Below are 19,916 nucleotides of genomic sequence, written 5' to 3' on the forward strand. Positions count from 1 at the left end.
CTTATGCTGTCAAGTCGTCTCCGACCCATAGCGACGCCATGGGCACATCTCTTCAGAACGCCCCACCTCCACCTGCAGTTGGTCTGGTAGTGTATCCGTTAGAGTTTTCTGGGTAAAAATACAGAAGTGGATTACCATTGCCTCCTTCCACGCAGTCAACTTGAGTCTCTGCCCTCGACTCTCTCCCATGCCGCTGCTGCCCAGCACAGGGGGGTTTTTGACTTGTAGCAGATTGCCTTCCACTCGCTAGCCACTGCCCAAGCTAGGAAAGGAATGGGTAGGCCTCTGCTTGACTCTACCTCGTAGTCCAGACTGGAGGAGTACTGGAAACTCTCCGGGTGTGACCCTGAAAGGCTAAAAATGTTAATTTGTATTTAATAAAATTTTGCATCGTGAATTCTACATTTTATTTCATAGCCTTTTCTTCCACCATCCCAAAATAAAGTAGAGTATGATTCAGAGGAGAGTCAGGAAAGTGAAGATGAAGAAGATGGTTTTACCACAGAGTTACACTTCCAAGAACACTCTAATTGCAATTCTTACAGGTATGGCAAGAACACTCTAATTGCGATTCTTACAGGTATGGTACAGAAGGACCATGGGTATCTTTTTTCACCCAGGATGTAAGGCTCTTTAGTTCCCAAAGAATGGAACTGCTTGGTAACTTGTACGGAATTTTGAAAAAGAATTGGGGTGGATGTAATAACCCAGTTAAGTAAACATTTGCACTCTTGCATGTTATGACATTCAAATTGCTGTTCTTTTAGCAAGTCAACATTACAGTTTGTTCCTTTTCTTAATGTGCATAATTTAAAAGGGATTATGGTTAGTTATGTAAGTACATAAATGAGTTTAAAACAATATAAATGCTGGTTTTGATATTTAAATGATTTGCATTTGAATAGTTTTGTAATATTTGTCTGTTAGAAAAAAACCTCGTAAATTTATGGAATACCAAAAACCGTTTCCCTTTCTCTGTTAAGCTGTGGAATGTCTTTGTCCAGAAACATGCGTAATCATTAAAGTTTTGCAAATGGATTATAATTGTAGTTTAGAGAAAAAAGGCAAAAATAATGCTATATTTTAAGAAATTTCTTTAACACTTGCACTTTACAGACTCTTATTGAATAGACATGACTGATTTCCTGATATTTTAATTTTTTTTAGTTGGTCATTGATGCGATTGGCTATGGTACAACTGGTACTTCATAATTTGAAGAACTTCTACCCACTGGCTGGGCACGATCTTTCAGGTGATATAATCAATCTTAGGGTCTTTGATTTTTATCCGCACTTTTCCTTTAAAGATAAGTTCTAATTCCAGGCTTTTTAGCACCCTGATGCATTTCAGAAATTAGATGATCTGATTTTAAAGTTTGTGTAAGTTTTATATCTGTGTACAGAAAAGTTCTCTGAGACCTACTATTTAAAAAAAAAAAAGCTTTCCCACTGCCGTTCACATCCCAGGTTTCATTTGTTCAGTCTTATTTATTGAGTGCTTAACGGTGTGCAGAGCACTGTACTAAGCGCTTGGGAGAGTACACTATAACAGTAAGCAGACATGCTATTGCTCAGAAGTGGTTTCACAGGGATTTGAAGGACACAGCCACCTTTCCCAGGAGCTGACCTTTCACTCTGAGGTGGCATGATCAAGGAAAGATGCAAGCAGCTGCTCATCTAAGTGGTTTGATCATAGGCGTTGGCTCCCCAGAAGGGACACGAGGAGTTTTCCCCATGGGATTGCCACCAAGGGGGCAAAACCATTAACACCCCCCTCCCTGCAAATAGTTTTTTTAGGCAGGGTGGGCAACTGCAAGTAGCCCCGATCCCTTACAGCCAGAGAGGCATTAGAGGTGGAACGAAGATGGCAGCACCACCATTTGTCCACTTCCGGTCGGCGGAAGATGAAGAAGATGACCCTGCTGCTTTTCGGAATCCCATCAGGGTCGGGTATGTTGTTGTGCCATAGCATGGGCGCTGCCCTTTTGGACCAGTATCTTTTGGTCATTCCTGATACTGCTGCTGAAACAACTGGACTCAGTTGTTGAGTTGTCTGGATGAGTCAGCTGGACTTGTCTGCTGGGTGACCGTGGGCAAGTCACTTCACTTTTCTGGGCCTCAGTTCCCTCATCTGTAAAATGGGGATTGAGTCTGTGAGCCACACGTGGGACAGGGACTGTGTCCAACTCGATTTGCGTGTATCCACCCCAGCGCTTAATACAGTGCCTGGCACATAGTAAGAACTTAAATACCATTATTATTGTTATTCTCCCCTTTCTGCCCCTCTTCCCCCTTCTCCTTTCTCTTTTTACTCTTCTGCTTCCTCTCTTCTCTTCCCCCACCCTCTTTACCTCCCCAACCGTCTTCTTTTCCTCCTTTCCCCTCTTGGCAAGTATACCCCATAGCTGAAAATTAAAAGTTAGAACTTCCGGAGGTGATTCTCTGGCATTTTCACCTAATAATAATAATAATAATGTTGGTATTTGTTAAGCGCTTACTATGTGCCGAGCACTGTTCTAAGCGCTGGGGTAGACATAGGGGAATCAGGTTGTCCCACGTGGGGCTCACAGTCTTAATCCCCATTTTACAGATGAGGGAACTGAGGCACAGAGAAGTTAAGTGACTTGCCCACAGTCACACAGCCGACAAGTGGCAGAGCTGGTATTCGAACTCATGAGCCCTGACTCCAAAGCCCGTGCTCTTTCCACTGAGCCACGCTGCTGCTCACCTATTGCTTCTAGTACTTGCAGAACTCGAGAGACGGGCAACAAAAAGCTGCAGGCCCTTGAAGTCCTTCCCCCCAACCTCCAACCTCCTTTTAAAGAAAAATCACACCTCTAGATGCAGTATATCTCGAGTTCATAATATTACAGCTCAACAGTGTAGGACTGAAAGTCATTGTATACTAATAAAAACTTGGGAAAAGGTTGAAGCTTATTGGTTCATTCAAGAAGTACTTGCATGTCTGCTAGAGCAGAAATATATTCTGTTAGGAACATACATTCATTAGTGATCTAAAAATATCCTTGAATACATGCAAAAATGCACTAGCCCACACCCTCCCTACAGTCAGAACCCAGATAGTAAAATAAATTTAATCAGCATTCTTGGCTATTGTCTTTGCCGGAGTGTATTGTTTCCATTTTTATGTCATGGTGTATGGCTATTTTAATGGCTATTTGAAATATTATACCTTAGTTATCTTTGAAGCTATATCGTATTGCTCCTTCAGTTTCGTTAGAATGGTTTTCTTGGGCAGTGCGTCACATGTATCATTCTGGGTGTGGGACTTATTAAGCGCTTTCTATGTGCTAAATGAACATAGATAATGGAGCATAAGATAATCAGGTCTGACCCAGTTCCTGCCTAGGCTTTGCATTTGTGGCTTTCTGTTAAGCTTTTCCTCACATCTGGCCTTGATTGTAGTTCTGTTTTCAAGCCTTGCCATCCCTTTCATTTCTCCTTCAGCGTTGTTAGAGTGGGTTTCTGGTATTGAGATCTTGGAGAATGCATTTTTTTGGTCACTGTAGTCCACACATTTGTTAAGCTTTTCTTACCATCTGGCTTTTATTGTAGTTCAAGCTTGGTTGTCTCATGTCGGAGGGCTGATCATAAAATATCCTGCCATGTCCATTATCATCTGGTCAGGTTTAATGCAGTATTCATCTCCCTCTACAGGAAGATAGTGAGCATTTGTTGCTTAATCCAAATCTCCTGGAAAAATCACACTAGCATGTTTTTACTTTGTAAATCTACTGACTAATAGCCTGTGGTTGGAATAGACATTTTTGTGTGTTTCTGTTGTGTGGTACCAAACCAAGTCACTATTCCAACTAGAAATAACAACCTAGAGTTGTGTCATGGTCCAGTTTGCAACACTAGTTAAGATAGAAGACCATGGGTGGCTCTGCTTTTATAGCCCTGCAAATTAAGCTTTATAATTTTTGCATTTTAAGATGTCACCTTTGGGTAGACATGAGTCTCAAATGCTAGTTTCTTTTGCTGTAGGCTTCAGGGATAACCTAATCATAGAAAATATTTTTGGTACAGTATGGTACCTCTACGTACGTTACTAGCAGACAATGAAGGTTGTGTTTCTCTGGCTCTATCTAGGCAGCCTAAGCGAAGAGTAAAGATTGAATTGGTTACCTGGGTGCATTGCTCCATGTAGCTACCCCAACTGGATAATTCATCTCCCCAAAAATCTACACTGGGACCTATTAAATGAGGTCCCACTAATATCTGCTGCTAAATTTCCACTTTAGCTGCAGACTCAGTCAAATAGGCTATAAGGCCTTTTGAGTTCTTCCCCAGAAAAGTAGAAGTATAGACTAACATTCCATTTGAGTTATTCGCCTTGCGAGGTAATACTGTCCATTGAGCATGAAGCTGGAAGAGTTCAATTTTCATTTATTTACTTTTTCCCATTCAGAGCTTCCTGTTAGCTCCCCGCTGTGTCACGCAGTTCTGAAAGTTCTTCAGCGATGGGAGCAAGTTCTTCTCCGAAGACTTGAAATCCACGGCGGGCCGCCCCCAAACTACATTTCCATCCACCCCTCTGAAGAAAACTTAGCGGCAGGTCCTGCGATTCTTCGCCATAAAGCTTTGCTTGAACCGACAAACACTCCTTTCAAGTAAGCAGTCTAATAAGTATTGACTTCTACATGTTTCAGCATTTAAAGATTTTTGCTATTTGAGGTGGCTATTATCTATCATCCACTGTATATGAAGCACTGTCCAGGCACAGTGATGGTGCTACACATGAGGTCGAAGAGTATACGTGAAGAGACAGAAATCTTTGAATTCAATCCGAAAGAGAAGAATTTTTAACCATCGCCATCCCTGATACCTAACATCCTTCCTTTCCCTCCAGATGACAAAACAAAAAACACCAATTCTGTCCTGGGGCCCTTTTCCTTCTATTTCAGAAAGAGGAACATTTTCAGGGTGCTTATTCGTTCTGTACTAACACTAATACTGGGATGCATTTTTTTTTGACATTTTTTGTAGCTACAGTACAGATTTGCCCATTTCAAAAGGTACTGTTGACGCTCCTGAACATTGTCCATTTTGTGCATCGAAGCAGTCAAATTGGATCTACAGATGCAATTGTGATGCAAGATTTGTTGAAGACCATTGCATGATGTCATTCGTCAATGTGGGCAAAATGTAGCATTCCAAGGAAGAGGAAATTAGTCTCCGAGCCCTTTTTAAGCACCATTTATTAACTGCAGTTTTAGTGGTTATTTGCATACACCCTTTGCACCGACACTCTGCATCTTTTCTCATCCTGAGATGGCGACGCTAAAGGCAAGAGGAAGTATGAGTTTACCCCAAGACTCGGTCTTGACGGGTACAAAAAACATCAAAAAAACAATGCATCCCAGTATTAGTGTAAGCAAAGAACTAATAACCACCCTGAAAATGTTCCTCTTTCTGAAATAGAAAAAGGCCCTAGAACTAAATTGGGGTTTTTTGTTTTGTCATCTGGAGGGAAAGGAATCATCTGGTCTCCTTTTCCTTCTCCCATACCCTTCCACAACTTCTTCACTTGCAGACCTTCCATTTCAAGATCCCCCTACCCTATTGCCCCAAGGCATCTTTTAGTTGACTTGGTCGATAGAAAGATCAAATTCCTTTATAAAATCTTAATTCCTTCTTAGGTTTTTTTAGATAAAATGTGACTTAGAACACCCAACATGGCCTAAGGGTTAGGCTGCCAGTTCTTATATTCAGCAACAAAGAGGTTGTGCACTATTTCCTTGGCATGTGGACCGATTTTTGTGTGTGTGTGGTATATTCAAAGTTCTTGAAGAATCTTAACTCAAGAATCCTCACCACAAGATTGCATTTACTAGTCATTTGGCTGCGAAGGCATGTCTTCCGAGTTGAACGATAGAAGAGCCTGGGTGAAGTTCATATCCCTCCCTCTGCCCTGTGCTTAACTGCTTGAGCAGGCTTGGGTGCAGAGGTTTAATATTTAATACCCAGGGAGAGACAAAGATGGAAGATAGAGCAAATGCAGATACCCCTCTCTAATTGTACAGACTTCAGTAAATAGAAAAACATCTACAAATACACAAGCCAACTTCTATGTGTCCTCAGAGTTCTTAAATGCACCATTCACCATGTGGTCTGAGAAGTGAGGGTAGTCAGTAAACTGAGGAAAAAGAAGGTTCCAGTCTCTAATAGGAGTCTGGGGAATGTAGTCATAGTGGACTCTGAGTCTGTACTATACTGTTCCTCTATCCCTTTCAGTATCCTCTGACCTACATTCCACCTGAAATGGCGATCTGAACGTTTCCACTACAGGACTGCCAACTGTTTTTCCTGTGTTTGCACTATCATTGCAATCAGTTTTTAACTGTCTTCTTCTGAAGGGCAGGGATCATCTCTAACTTGCTTAGCGTAAAGTCATGTAAGGGGCAGGATTGACTAACTCCTCTGAAATACCTAATTCAAATGCATTGCCTTGTCTGTAGGTCTAATCATCATCAAGCGCTGTCTGTGAAGAGGCTTTGGCAGTACTTAGTGAAGCGGGAAGAAGTTCAAGAAACCTTTATCAGAAATATATTTACAAAGAAAAGGTGCCCAAATGAGGTCTGTAGACTTATTTTAAGATATTCTGACCTAAGATGTAGATACCGGAATGAAGAAAGTTTTGGAGGTTGAAATGGTTTTACTACTTTAAACAGCTGCGAAACATTTGTAGCAAGAGAGAGAAAGGAAAGGCTAGAACTCTATGCCGATCCCCCAGAGCTGTTGAGTAAGGACTGATTTGGGCTTTTAACAGTTATGTTTTTGTGAGGGATGTGTTTGGAAGACTTCTTTTTTTTGTCTGGGCGGGGCGGGCAGGGGTAGCCATTGTTTTTCAAATATATTGAATTTTTCATTTGTGTCAGCACAGTGTTTCCAGAGAGAAAGGAGAAGTCAAAATTTAGTTTTCCTCTGCTGATAAGTTGTTTAAAAAGATCATTTGTCCTAAGAAAGATCTTGGTCCAGGTTTCGATTCGAGTCTTGATGAAAATAGACTGAAAGCATTAGAATGATCAGAGACTCTTATTCCTTTCTCATTTTATTCATTGTGTCTTTCTAACTGATGCTTTTTTGTGATGATGCATATCAGCCGCATGCTTTTAAATAATTGGGCCTTGAAGTTAAATATTGCTATCCATCTCCTCGGCTTCTGCCACTAAAATGTTTTGCCCAGGTCTGCCTAATTCTTCGACTGCTCTTGTTGACTTGTGATGCGTTAATGTGTTCTCTCCTAAGAAAGCCCCTAAGCGGTTAGGCACTCAACTCCTCACCCACCCCACACAGCATTCATATCCGTATCCTTATCCTAATGTCCATTGGTTCCTTTACCTGTGACTTGTTTTAAGATCCGGGCTCCCCAGGTGGATTGCGAATGCCCCGAAGGCAGGGCACATTGTGGTCTAGTGGATAAAACACAGGCCAGGGTGCCAGAGGACCTGGGATCTAATCCCAGCTCTGCAGTTGCCTGCTGTGTTTCCCATGGGGATTCAGCTCCTGTTCTCCTTCCTACTTAGCCCCATGGGGGTCAGGGACTGTGTCTGACCTGATCAATTTATTTCTATCCCAGTGCTTAGAACGGTGCTTGTCGTATAGTAAGCATTTAACAAATAGAAGAAGAAGAATGATAATAATAAGGTCATTGGAGCCACTATCTAGTATTTGATACTAAATATAATAATAATAATAGTTTTATTTGTTAAGCGCTTATTATGTGCCAAGCACTGTTCTAAGTACTGGGGTAGATACAGGATAATCAGGTTGTCCCATGTGGGGCTTACACTTTTGATCCCCATTTTACAGGTTAGGTAACGGAGGCACAGAGAATTTAAGTGACTTGCCCAAGGTCACACAACAGACAAGTGACGGAGCCGGGATTAGAACCCATGTCCTCTGACTCCCAAGCCCGTGCTCTTTCCACTAAGCCACGCTGTTTCTCAGCCTTCAACCCCTACGCTTGGTGTTTTAGTGGTTCAGGGAATGCAACTTTGTGGGTGTAAAGTGGAAAATGAAAAGTCTCCCAGGACTCTCTGCTACTTCGGTGCATTATTGTGGACGTGTGTAGGGATGCCACCTTCTCATTTTTAGCACAGGGGCCCGGAGCTTCGAGCGGGCAGGACTTCAAGAAGGGGGTCTGTATTTAGGGGTGGGGTTTCCATGGGCAGAATTCTTCCCCTCCCCTGGCCTCAGTGTGGGCCGGGGGTGCAACGACGTTAAGCCCCAAGCTTGTCCCAGAGCCTGGGGGGAGACCCAGCTGCAGAACCCAGTAGGAACTCAAGGTTGCAGACAGTCCCCAACTGGCCCACAGTTCACCAGAGGTGATAGAGATCCCTGCCAAGTTGGAAGGCCTGGAAGAGAGAAGCCTCCAGCCTGATCGTGTTGCCTGGCAAGCGCAAGAAGAGTCCCTGGATTTCCAGTAGAGCTCTTGCCGTGCCATTTGGTCAGGCCGAAGGTGAACCAATCACCCGCTCTGCCCCCAGAGCCTGCTGGTAGATGGCAAAGATAATCGAAGCCACCATTTCCAGATCTAAGGATGGGGCTTGCCAATGACAGCTACCTGCCCTGCCTTGTTCCGCAGGTGGAGCTAATAATTCTGCTCCCTCAGTACAGATCTCAGGGGTTCCCTGCGTATGTGTGAATAGTGACTACCATGACCTTAGGTCAGACTGGTGGTTAGTTACTCAAGATACGTTCCCATTCCGATCTGTCAATCGATAGGTAGTATTTATTGAGGGCTTACGGCGTGCAGAGCACTGGACATGGCACTTGGGAAAGGATGGGAGTTCCCAAGCGTCTTACAATCTGGTAAGCTTCTCTTAGAAACTCTCTGCTGTGTTTTCTTCTCCCAACACCTTTATTTAGACTTGGTCTTTCAGCGATCTTTAGTAGAGTGTGTATTCCAGAAGTGGCAATGGGGTTCAAGTTAACAAATAAGCCGTTTTAAACTTTGCCTGGAAATTTATTTCAAATACTATCCTTGGCTACCATCTCGGTAAAGTATAGTGTAAGTAAACGTTATTGTTACGCTATTGAAGCGGTCACTGTGTGTCAAACGCCGAGCATTAGAACAGTAGACAAACAAGAAGCATTCAGAAAAGTTACATCGTAATTACACGTCACAGAGTTTTCAAACCAATGCTCTGCATGTCTTCTTTTGAAGGTAACATATTTCCTGTTTTTTAAAAGGCCATTATTCTCCTGTGTGCAAGTGTTTCCCAAGAGAATTCTGAGGTGCGATATAAACCGATCGCCTCTCACCTATTGTAGCTTTCTTCTTCTCAGCCTTGCTTTACGTTTTGTTCCTCGCCTCTCTCATCTCCGTTTTCTGCGTGTCGTGCTGATAGGTACGGTAAAAGAGGGCCCCGTGCCAGCCAGGAATCCGGGGCCTGGACTAACCCATCCTGACCCAGTTCAGGGCTCAGGCGGTGGTGTCCGTACATTAAAAGCCGGACGCACCGGAGTGAGTCTACCCTCAATACCAGGGGGCCGGGACACTCACTTCATGGCGGTTATCTCTGAGGGCTTCTAGAAGTTGGAATTTTCGAGCCCCAGGGGCAACCCTGCATGTGGAGAACTCCTGCAAGTGGATCTTAATGTCTCTGGGAAGTACGGCTTGCGTCGTTTTGGCTGAGGGGCACTTCCGGTTAACCAGCCCCCCACTCCGTGGTACGGCCTCTTTGACCTAAACTAGTGTCAGAGGGAGTCGGCACCCATTTGCATTTGGCCTCATGCTGCTCCGATTGAGCCCTATGGCCCTGAGACCACACTGTAGAAGTGACCCAGCAATGAAAGGATTTTCAAAGCAAACTTGTTACAAGACTTATCGAGCGGACTCATCTTGTCTCCCACTTTGCTTTATCCCTTTGAAGTGAAGAGGGTACATAAGAATTGGCCTAGCGCCATGATTTTTGGAGGTGTAGAAATGACTGACATTTCAGCAACTGGGAAGTGGTGATGTGTAACAGAAGCCTAAGGAAGAATTGCCCCAGAACGAAATAAGCTTGTAGGAATAACTAGGATAGCGGATAATGCAATACAGTAAAAACCACTTATTGAAAAACCTCTATTGTTGACCAGATCTTAGTTGCGTTGTGTTTTTTTTTAAATAACTCGTTCTGTGTGAATTCACATTGTATAGCACTGAGACGCTTCTTGGAAAATGAATTTCATGTTTTCAAATTTGATACATTTTATACAGGGGTAATATTGGAATGTTTAATGTAGTTAAATGGGGCAGCAATAACTGAATTCCATTTCATCCTCATAATTTGGGGGAAAAAAATTATAACAAAGGTAAAGCGATTTAGCAGTTCCTGGAAATATAAGGGAACGATTTACAGATTCTCAAGACAGTATTTCTAGTTACTCTTTTTTTCTTTTTGAAATTTGAAGTTGACATGATGGTTTGAATTCATCTCTGAGAGTCTTGCTGCTACAGTACAATCAAACAGTTATATTCGTGATGTGTTAAGAATGTCTGACTCAGTTACAAGTTATCACATTAAGTAGTAATGTTGGAAATTGAACATAGAACTATTTCTAGTGGCTGTGGACGTCTTCCTGTCATTATTATGCTTATTTGGACCTTAAATCCAACGCGACAGAGATAATAGAAGTCATTCGAATGAAAGAAAAATAATCTTCACTTGTGGAATAAACAGTAATTATTTTTAATGAGAAATGTTTTAATCTGTAGGTTAACAACGATCAAAGCAGATTATAGTAATGTGAGTGATTTTATCACAAAATGTCAGCTACTTAGCATGGAGTATGTGTTTAGCATGGAGTTAGAATATAATTTCTAACTATATTTAGGCCTTTCTAGCACAGGATTTAAAATATCCCCGGTATCTTGCATGTTCTATTTTATCTTTACTCTTTGTCATGTGGTTGTTCTCTTTTGATGAAGTCGTTAGAGGACCACAATGAAATCGTCAAAAATACTATGATGGAAGAGCCAACCAGCAACAAGGTAACACAGTAGCATTCAACTGAAATTTGGAAATTGCATTCTTTGACGAGAAAAGTCATTTGTGAGTCTATTAGATTTAAACCGTATACTCCTTTTTTTTACAATTTTAGCTTTGTCCAAAGTTTAACAACCTGGGCTGTAGTCGTCATTCAACCGAAGTCATGCTAATCGAATCATAGCATCATGCAACATACTTGCTTTCAGTTTTTTTAAAGAATGCAATTTTAAAGGGAATTGAATGTATGCTCTGCTATCACACTGCATATACATTGATTTAAGTCTAGACATCGAAGTAGTCCTTCCTAAAGTCATACTTTGTATCGGCATCAAACCTATCAGGATTTTATAAATGGTTTTCTAAATGTTCATAATCTGTATACTGTTTTGCCGAGTATAGTGTATTTTTTAAATGAGAACCTACTTAACTGTTTGCTCACCACGTGATTGATGCCAAAGCTGCTAGCAGTTCTCTCTGTGATCTGAATTAATAGTATTACAATTATTTAATATTTATTAGACAATCCGGCGAGTAAAATAAATGTAATTGTGGTTGGAGTATTTTCAGAACGTTAGCTTGCGCAGAGACCTTTTTTTGAGCATTAATTCATCAGTGATTATTTTCCTCAAACTTTTAAGGTGATGTACCATATATTTCCTAAAGATATCCTTGATAAAATAAGATCAGTCATGCAAAAATAACCAACAAGCTAATAGTAGTAGAAATAGCAGCATTATTTGAGTTCCCTCTTGAGTGTAGTGCACTGAACTAGGTGTTTGGGAAATACAGAATAATGAAGTGATGCATTTCTGTGCCCGCAAGAAGCTTACAATCCAGAGGGGGAGACAGACATTGAAAGAAATTTCAGGTAAGGGAAATGGCACAGTATAAGGTTATGTGCATAAGTGCTGTGAGCCTGAACTGAGGGTGGGGCGAATATCAACTGCTTTAGGGGTACACAGCCAAGGATGAAGAACAGACGTGAGGGCTTAGTCAAGGAAGGCCTCTTGGAGGAGATGTGATTTTTTTTTAATTTTTTTTTTAGGACGGCTTCAGAGATATAGAATGTGGTGGTCTGTCAGATATGAAGGGGGAGGGAGTTCCAGTCCAGAGGGAGGATGTGGGTGAGGAGTTGGTGGCTAGATAAAGGAACAGTGAGTAAGTTAGCATTAGAGGAGCAAAGTGTGCAGGCTGGGTTGTAGTAGGAGATGGGTGAGGTAAGGTAAGAAGGGAGGAACTGACTGAATCCCTTAAAACCATGTTCTGATTTGAACATGTTAAGTTTGAAGTGTTGGCGGAACAGCCAAGAAGAGATATCCTGAAGGCAGGAGGAATTGTGAGACTGCAAAAAAGGAGAGGGCTGGCAGGATAGATTTAGGAATCATCCTCATAGAGATGATGGTTGAAGGCATGGGAGCAAATGAATTCTCCAAGGGAATGGGTGTAGAGGGAGAAGAGAAGGGGACCCAAAACGGAGCCTTGAGGGACTCCAACAATTAGAGGGTGGGAGGCAGAGGAGGAGCCTGTGAAAGAGACAGAAAAGAACCAGCCAGAGAGATGGGCTAAAAACTAGGAGAGGATGGACAGTATCGGTGAAGCCAAGGTAGATGATGTTTCCAGGAGAAGGGGTGGACCACAGTGTCAAAGGCAGCTGAGAGGTCGAGGATTAGGATGAAAGAGAGGCAACTGGATTTGGCAAGAGGGAGATTATTAGTGACCTTAGAGAGGGCGGTTTCCATGGAGTGAAGGGGGTGGAAGTCAGATTTCAGGGGGTCAAGGAGAGGAAGGGAAGGCAGTTAGTGTAGACAACTCACTCAAGCCATTTGTAGAGGAATCGTAGAAGGGAGATATGGTGGAAAGTCCTCATTTCTTCTTCTCCCGAAAGCTTCTGCATCACCCTTCCACTTGGATTTGCTTCCCTTTTTTCACCCCTCCTTCATCCCCACAGCCCTTATGTAGGCATCTACAATTTATTTATTTACATTAATGTCTGTCTACCAAATCTGTTTATAGTGTACTCTCCCAAGTGCTTAGTACAGTGCTCTGCACACAGTAAGCACTCAATAAATGTGACTGACTGATTGATGGGATGGTAACTGGAGGGATCTATGGGGTCAAGGAAAGGGTTTTTTAGGATATGGGATACGTGCGTATGTTTGAAACCTTTGGAGAAGGAGCCACTGGAAAGAGAGCAGTTGAAAATGAAGGTCAGGGAGGGAAGAAGGGAAGGGGCAATTGTTTTAATAAGGTGCAGAAGGATGGGTGCAGAGGGGATAGATTTTGAGAGGCGGCAGCAGATTTCCTCTCACGATGCTGCAGGGAATGATGGGGAAGTCAAAAAGGAGGCTGGAGTAGGGTGAGACTGAGGAGGAGCAGGGGAGATTTTTAGGGAGGTCAAGCCCGATGGCTTCATGGTTTTTATCGATGAAATAAAAGATAGTGAGGTTTAGGGAGGAAGTTAAACATCTGGAACGGCTGGTGCGGGCAGCGAGCCTGGGCGTCAGTAAGGATGGAGAAGCAGCGTTGCCGGGCGAGGGAAGAGTGCTGAGCTAAAGCACGTGAGGATGAATTTGAAGTGGACAAAGTCAGCCTGGAAGTGTGACAAGGGAGCGATCCAGGGATCCAGATGGGAAGAACGATATCGGCATAGGGATGGGGCACGAGGGAGACAAGTGGCGATGGGGTAGAGTGCATGGACTTGTGTGTCAAGAGACGGTACAAGGAGGTTGACATGCTAACTGGGGAGGTGGGCATACAGATGTTTACAACTAGAGTGGTCCAAGTGAAGACACTGAGCAAAATTTTAGCACGTGAGTGCTAAGGAGGATGCAAGTAAGTTTATAAGTGCTCTTGGTAGCTGAAGGATGGATATGGCTCAGGCTGCTAGGGAAAATAATGGAGGAAAGCTATTTTGGAGGTGGGATTTTAGGAGGGATTTGAACGCGGGGAGAGACCATTCCAAGCCGAGGGAACAGCACTGAGTGAAGGGAAGGAGGTGGGAAGAGTCAAGCGTGTGAGAATTTAGGAAGCTTGGGAAGAGGGGAAACGGTACTAGCGGATGGAGAGCAGATAGGTAGGGAGGGGCCAGAAAGTGGAGAGCCTCAAGGCTGATCATGAGGAGTTTTTGTTTGATGTGGAGTGACACAGGGATCCAGTCGAGGGTTTGGCGGAGCAGAAAGGAAGATAATCTGCGCAGTGGTGTGTAGTATACATTGGAGGGGGAGAGGACGGAGACTGAGAGACCAGAGAGAAGGCCTATGCAAGACTAGAGCTTTGTACCCCCCTGGTAACAGTGTGGGTGGGGAGGAAGGGAGAGGTCCAGGAAAAGGTGGTAGGATATGGCAGTAAACAATGTGAGAGTTGAAGGATAGGAAAGAGATGAGGATGACATCAAGGTTGCAGGCTTTGGGGCTAAGCAACAATATCCCTTGGAGGCTAATTGCTTGTAATTTCAAACCCACGGATTTGCTAAAATTTCCCGGCCATTTTCTAGTACATGAAATTGTTCTTAATATTTCCGTTGCAACTGCTATTTGCGGGCCTGACGTCAGTTTCGTTTCTGCCCCGACTATCACAATCTTCCCAGCATTCAGGAAGAGCTACTCTCTCCCTGATTGCCATTCATTCATCCAGCTGTTCTATTTGTCAGTCGTCTCCTGGCCGCTCACTGCTTTGTCGCATTATTAGGCTTCGCTCCGTCTTTAGGGACGCATCTTTTATCGTTTTTGCTTGCTTTCATCAAACTTCATCTTGGCTCCTTAAAAAAAAGAAAAATGGAAGTGAAGCATCATCTATTGAGCTTCATCGAACATGGGAATGAGCTAGGTGGAGTGACTTTTAATTCTGAAATGACCAGGCATAGGGATCTTGCTGCACATCTCCTGGCAGCTGTATTGTCTATAGCTTCCAGAGTCCAGTCATATTTTTGCTGTTTGAGAACGATCAGTCACTGCATAGAACAGTGCTTGGCACATTGTAAGCGCTTAACAAATAGCGTAATTATTATTTATTGAGCGGTTACTCTGGGCAGAGCACCATACCAAGCTCTTGGGAGAGTATAGCACATCCCCTGCTTACCAAGAGCTTACAGCCTAGTGAAGTCTCTGAATTCAGTTTTGTTGTGGTTCCTTGCATTACTCAATCCGCACCGCCCTGGATTTTTTTTTTAATGCTTGACTTCCCATCGCTGGTCACTCAGACTTCTTAATCGAGTTTACGCATCGTGACACAGGCTGCTGCGTAGTATTTCCTCTGGTGTTTATGGTGAATTTGTTGTTCGGCAACTATTACCGGTGGGATTCAATATGGTTATCAGTGAACTGGTCCTAATGATACTTTAGGGTGCTTACCTCATGGCATCTTGGTACATGCTATCTAAGTGGGTCATTCATTTACTGTTTATCGTAGCCTTAAAAACCTCTACGCCATGTTCATCAAGGGGCTCTTAAAATATTGTGCTCTGTGAAACGCTTCATTCTGAGCTTTCTGATGTTTCTTTTTTGTTTTGTTTTGTTGCTTTGTGCGGTTTTTTGGATACTGGTTAAGCGCTTATTACGTGCCAGACACTGAGAAGCAGCATGATGTAGTGGATAGAGCACAGGTCTGAGAGTCAGAAGGTCATGGGTTCTAATCCCGGCTCTGCCACTTGGCTGCTGTGTGGCCTTGGGCAAGTCGCTTCACTTCTCTGGGCCTCAGTTACCTCATCGGTAAAATGAGGATTGAGACTGTGAGCCCCACGTGGGACAGAGACTGTGTATAACCCGATTTGCATGTATCCACCCCAGCGCTTAGTACAATGCCTGGCACATAGTAAGTGCTCAACAAATACCATAATTATTATTATTACCAAGTTGTGGGGTAGATACAAGCTAATCAGATTGGGTACAGTAATGTCCCACATGGGGCTAACAGTCTTATTCCCCATTTTACAGATGAGGTAACTGAGGCTCAGAGAAGTGAAGTGACTTGCCTGTGGTCACACAGCAGATAAGTGGTGGAATTGGGATTAGAATCCAGATCCTTCTGACTCCCAGTCCTGTGTTCTATCCACTAGGCCATGCTGCTCTGCTTTGGAAGCATCTTTTGATGTATCATGCATGCATTAAACTTGTATCAAACTGGTCTATTCCTTGTAGAGCTAGAGAAATTAAAAAACCCAGTGGGTTTTCATTTTCAGAGATGGTGACGTCTTATGGTTGCACGTTTATTTGAAAAGGCAATGCCAGTCCTACAGCACCTACCACAGAGTAAATACATACACAAAGACTGTCCTTGGTCAAGTTCCAAATTTGGTCATCCTTTTTTTTTAAGCCGCATGCCCAGTAGAAAGAGCATGGGCCTGGGATTGAGGGCCTGGGTTCTAATTCCAGCTCAGCGGCGTGTCTGCTTTGTGACCTTGGGTAAGTCACTATATGTCTCTGTGCCTGTTACCTCATCTGTAAAATGGGGATTAAGACTGTGAGCCCTGTGCGGGCCAGGGGCTGTGTCCAATCTAATTATCTTTATCTACCCCAGCACTTAGTACATTCATTCAATCATTCAGTGGTATTTATGAGCACTTACTGTGTGCATAGCACTGTAATAAGCACTTGGGAGAGTACATTATAAAAGACACATTCGTGCCCACAACGAGCTCACGGTCTAAAGGGGGAGACAGACATTAATATAAATAAATAAGTAGATAAATACAGTGCCTGGCACATGGGAAACACTTAAGCTATGCCATATAAACATAAATATTTCACAATAAAGCTGTGAAATATAGCGGAAGTCAATGTGGTGATTACCCCCACCCCTCATTTTAAAGATGAGGATGCTACCTCTAAAAACTGGAGCACAGAATTATTAAAGTTTAAGCATGGACTGAAGTTGCCCAGCAGTAATTTGGGGGTAAAAGTCTACATCTCCAAATTCTGAATTCATTTTTGTCCCTACTAGACTAAACTGCCTTCACCTGCTGACTCATGGCCCATCTGCAAGAAGGACCACATAACTATGTGCTTTCCTTCCGATTTCAGCCTCACTGCTAATCCACCTGTTTTATTCCTCATGATCATCAAAGCACTCTACTAAGAACTTGGGAAAGTACCACAGAAGCAAGACACATACCTTCTGCCCTCAAGGAACTAACAATTAAATGGGTGAACAGATAGACAAAAATTATGTACAAAGAGTGGGAGCTAGAGTAAGAACAGTACGGTAGGAAATGGTACAAATCTAACTGGTTTAAAAAACTAGTTAAATGCATTAATAAATACAAAATAAAAAAGATATATATGTATATACTTAATTGCTGAGTTAAAGTGTGTGTGTGCATGCATGCTAATGATGGTGTTAGATGAACGAGGTTGGGCAATCAGTTAAGGAAGCCTTCCTGGAGGAAGTGGAATTTCAGGAGGCTTTTGAAGATGGGCAGAGCTGTGGTCTGGCAGATTTGGAGGATTGGAGAGAGTTTGTTCCAGACCCAGGGAGCCGTGTGAGCAAGGGATTGGAAGTGGGTAGAGTCGAGCGCAAGGTACAGTGAAGTGAGCTTGGGAAGAGTGAAGAGGAAGTGCTGTGGGGGTAGTGTGTGAAGAGAGCTCATCTGTAAAGTCAAGAATGCTAATGGAGAGCCTTGAATCAATCAATCAATGGTATTTATTGAGGGCTTGTTGTGTGCAGAGCACTTTACTGAGCGCCTGGGAGAGTATGATATAACACACTTGGTAGACTTGTTTCCTGCCCATGAGAAGCTTACAGTCTAGAGGAGCCCATAGTAAAGACTTTCTGCTTGTTGCAGCGGGAGATGGGTAGCCATTGGAGGTTTTTGAGGAGGATTCATTCATTCAATCGTATTTATTGAGCACTTACTGTGTGCAGAGCACTGTATTAAGCACTTGGAATGTACACTACAGCAACAGATAGAGACAATCCCTGCCCAACAACGGGCTCACAGTCTAAAAGGGGGAGATCCGTGGAGCTACATGTAGTACAGACTGAAGGAGGAAGGGAAATCAGTGCTACTGTATATTGTGATATGACAAAAGCTTGGACCAGAGTAGGAGCTATTGGATTGGAGAGAATGGGGCAGATCTGGAAAATATTGTGGAGGAGAAAACCAGTAGGATTTAGCAGTTGACAAGAGAAACCTTTTCTTCCCATATTGAAGTTAATTAATTGTTGAATATCCTCATGTCAAATGAAGGCAAGTAATTGGTTAAAAAAAAAAATTAAAAAGGGACCCACGTGATCTCTTGAGGAGATGGAATAACAGTCAACTATTAAAATGGTAACTAGATAAGCAAATCTGAAATTCCTCAATCTAGCAATATTAACCCCAGGTGTAAACAGCGCTATTTTCTTTGCAGGATGAGTGGTGCTCTCACTATGGTGGCCAAGGATAATAATCATAATAATTTTCTAAGCTTTAAAAAAAAATCTGTTTACTTGCCATTATAGATGCATATTTAGTCTCTATGGGGTGCAATCCCTACCCATTTCAGATGAGTCTGCTATAATTTTGTCATTTAAATCTATCTTGGTGCTTAGATTTTGCAGACTATATATGATGATAATTATCTTTAAGTTCCTATCAATAAGTAATTAACCCCTCAAGTGTTTCATCATGAACTGTGGTGTCCAGGAGTTATGGTGAGGGGTTTTTTTGTTTCGCTTTTTTTTTTTTATTTTTGCTTTTGAAGTTCATACATTGAAATGGGTATTTCAAAGAACTTTGATTTAGAATATTTATTACAAGACATGAAACCTTATTAAGTTTCTGTTGTGATAAAATAGTAAAAGCTGGTTGTCAGTTAGGACAGAGGTGGAAAGAACAACAAATTCCTTAAATTTATCCCAAGCAAAGACCCTTTTATGCCATTTTTAATCTCTTTCCCCCCCACTCCCCTATGAAGATTAAAGTAAATCATTTAGATTTTATATAGCATATTTCTTCTGATAAGCATCAAGGCATTCTCTCAACAATCCTGTGAGGTAAGTAGGGCGGAGGTGATCTAATTGTCCCCATTTTACAGATGGGGCTTGCTCACACTTGCAGCACTAATGACTGGGAATAGAATGACCCGTAATCTAGCATTGTTATCCCTAAAACACACAGTCTTTCTCTCTCCTTTCTCTCTCTCCCCACCCCTGTCCCCCTTGTATTTGGTGATACTTTTTTGGGGGGAAAAAAATCAGTTTGGCCACAGCTTTTGATGGATGCATTAGTCCGTTGGCTTTGTGGCAAATCCAGATAGTAACTAAGAAAACAAGAGTACAGATCAGTGTAATTGAGATTGAATCATTATACTTTTTGATTATGTTTTACTGATAACTTATAAGGAAAACAGATCAGCTAAATATGTGTCTTCCATTGCTAGGGTTAGCTATGCCATTACAATGATGATTAGTCAGATCACTCTATAAAGAGATCGATCAGATAGTCCAAATAAAAATGGATTTCGAGATTGATGAGCATGTACTAAAATAATGTTTGCTCGTAGAAAAAGTGAGCTACCTAGTAAGTAATCATGGTATACTACTTGATATTTGATGCAAATATTAAGTTACACATAAATGTGTTTTATAACTTTCTGTACATGTTGTTTTTCCCTCAAAACAGATAGAAGCAGAGCTGGGATATCCTGGAGGCAAAGCAAGAATTATACATAAAGAATCTGACATTATTACTGCTTTTGCTGTTAATAAAGTAAGTACTAAGAAAATCTTTCTTTAGCTACTAATTTTATCCTCAGATTTGTTTGGGTATGTGGAAGCTCTGCAATTCTAAAACAAAATTATGTATTGATTTTGAATACTATTCTGTACATAAAAAGAAAATTCCATATTTGGTGAGTTTTTAAATTTAAAATACTGCAGTTTTTTATTCCCCAACTTCTAGGCCACCAATTATATTTTAAGAAGGTCAATAAATGC

General features: G+C 42.2%; 1 protein-coding gene across 3 annotated transcripts in view; it reads left to right on the forward strand.

Moving 5' to 3' along the window:
- DMXL1 (Dmx like 1) overlaps positions 1-19,916 on the forward strand; it is a 153,342-nt gene that overhangs the window by 108,180 nt on the left and 25,246 nt on the right. For 2 of the 3 annotated variants that reach the window (XM_029056092.2, XM_039910825.1), the window contains 6 exons: positions 418-545; positions 1,168-1,253; positions 4,433-4,634; positions 6,483-6,600; positions 10,943-11,005; positions 19,603-19,689. In XM_029056092.2, the coding sequence (XP_028911925.1) occupies positions 418-545; positions 1,168-1,253; positions 4,433-4,634; positions 6,483-6,600; positions 10,943-11,005; positions 19,603-19,689 (684 nt within the window). The remainder of the gene's footprint in view (positions 1-417; positions 546-1,167; positions 1,254-4,432; positions 4,635-6,482; positions 6,601-10,942; positions 11,006-19,602; positions 19,690-19,916) is intronic. The other variant, XM_029056093.2, reaches the window with a different exon arrangement.

Source organism: Ornithorhynchus anatinus, chromosome X5, assembly GCF_004115215.2.
Source record: "Ornithorhynchus anatinus isolate Pmale09 chromosome X5, mOrnAna1.pri.v4, whole genome shotgun sequence".
In the NCBI taxonomy this organism is placed as follows: Eukaryota; Metazoa; Chordata; class Mammalia; order Monotremata; family Ornithorhynchidae; genus Ornithorhynchus; species Ornithorhynchus anatinus.